The sequence below is a fragment of the Nestor notabilis genome, unplaced genomic scaffold (assembly GCF_000696875.1).
Source record: "Nestor notabilis isolate BGI_N333 unplaced genomic scaffold, ASM69687v1 scaffold23123, whole genome shotgun sequence".
NCBI lineage: Eukaryota > Metazoa > Chordata > Aves > Psittaciformes > Psittacidae > Nestor > Nestor notabilis.
The window spans coordinates 7,988-9,034 of NW_009923607.1; the positions used below are offsets into that span (position 1 = coordinate 7,988).

The following is a 1,047-nucleotide window of genomic DNA, read 5'->3' on the forward strand; positions in this document are numbered from 1 at the left end:
GGCTGGGCTGGGGACAGCGCAGGGACACCTGGACTCCCTGTTTATACCCCCCCACGTCTCTGCCCCTTGCAGCCCCCTAGCAGCAGGGCCAGCCACAAGGAGATCTCCCTGCTCGACCTGGATGACTGTGAGTGGCTGCATGGGGCACGTGGGGTGGCTGTCACGGTGGAAAAAAAAGCCGGTCCTTTAGGAGCTGCAGAACTGGGACGAGGACCAGTGGGGTGAGCAGTCCTTGTCCCCAGAGGGTGCTGTGGGACAGGGGGCAGTGCCAGCAGGGCTGTCCTCATGAGGCTGTGCCTTTGGGGTTGTACCTACGGAGTTGTCCCCATGCAGGTGTGCTACCAGGGCTGTCCCCATGCGGCTGTCCCATGGGGCCACTGGGGTTGCCCCCATAGGGCTGTGACTCATCAGAGCTCTGTTAACCCTTTCCCCCCCAACCCTGCAGTCACCCCCGCTCCTCTCCAGCCCATCCCCTCCAGCAGCATCATCTCCACCAGCCTGGTGACTGACCTGGAGGGCCTCACACTCACCGATACGTCCATGACACCCGCTGTAAGTGTCCCCCATGCCCTTCCCAGGGTGCCCTGGGACCCCTGTCCCTCATGGGGGCTGCAGGTTGGGAGTCAGCATCCTACACCAGCCCCTTGGCCCTGGCAGCTGCTGAGCCCGGCGTTTGGCGCGGTGAGGACCTATGAGCTGCTGCACCGCATGGCGGGTGAGGGGCTCTCAGTGGAGTACTGCTTCAGCCGCCGGCCCTTCCCAGGGGACCCCCACATGGTGGCCGTCCACATCCACATCTCCAACAACACTGACGCTGAGGTGAAGAGCCTGCGGGTCAGCGAGCCCAAGCTGCTCTCTGGTATGAGGATCCAGGAGTTCCCCGAGATCGGTACGGCACGGCACGGCACGGCTGCGATGCTGTGAGGGGGGGAGATGGGGACAGGCGTTGGCTGGTGGAGGGGACATGGGACGCAGTGGCAGCACTGTGGTTACAGAGCGCCTCGCACCCGGGGACACGGCCAACGTGGTGATGGGCATCGACTTCTG

At 64.4% G+C, this 1,047-nt stretch overlaps 1 protein-coding gene across 1 annotated transcript in view; it reads left to right on the top strand.

The window, feature by feature from the left end:
* Positions 1–1,047, top strand: part of AP3B2 (adaptor-related protein complex 3, beta 2 subunit) — an 8,402-nt gene that overhangs the window by 5,765 nt on the left and 1,590 nt on the right. The window contains 4 exon segments of the mRNA XM_010012249.1: positions 68–127; positions 446–552; positions 658–889; positions 996–1,047. Coding sequence (XP_010010551.1) covers positions 68–127; positions 446–552; positions 658–889; positions 996–1,047 — 451 coding nt within the window.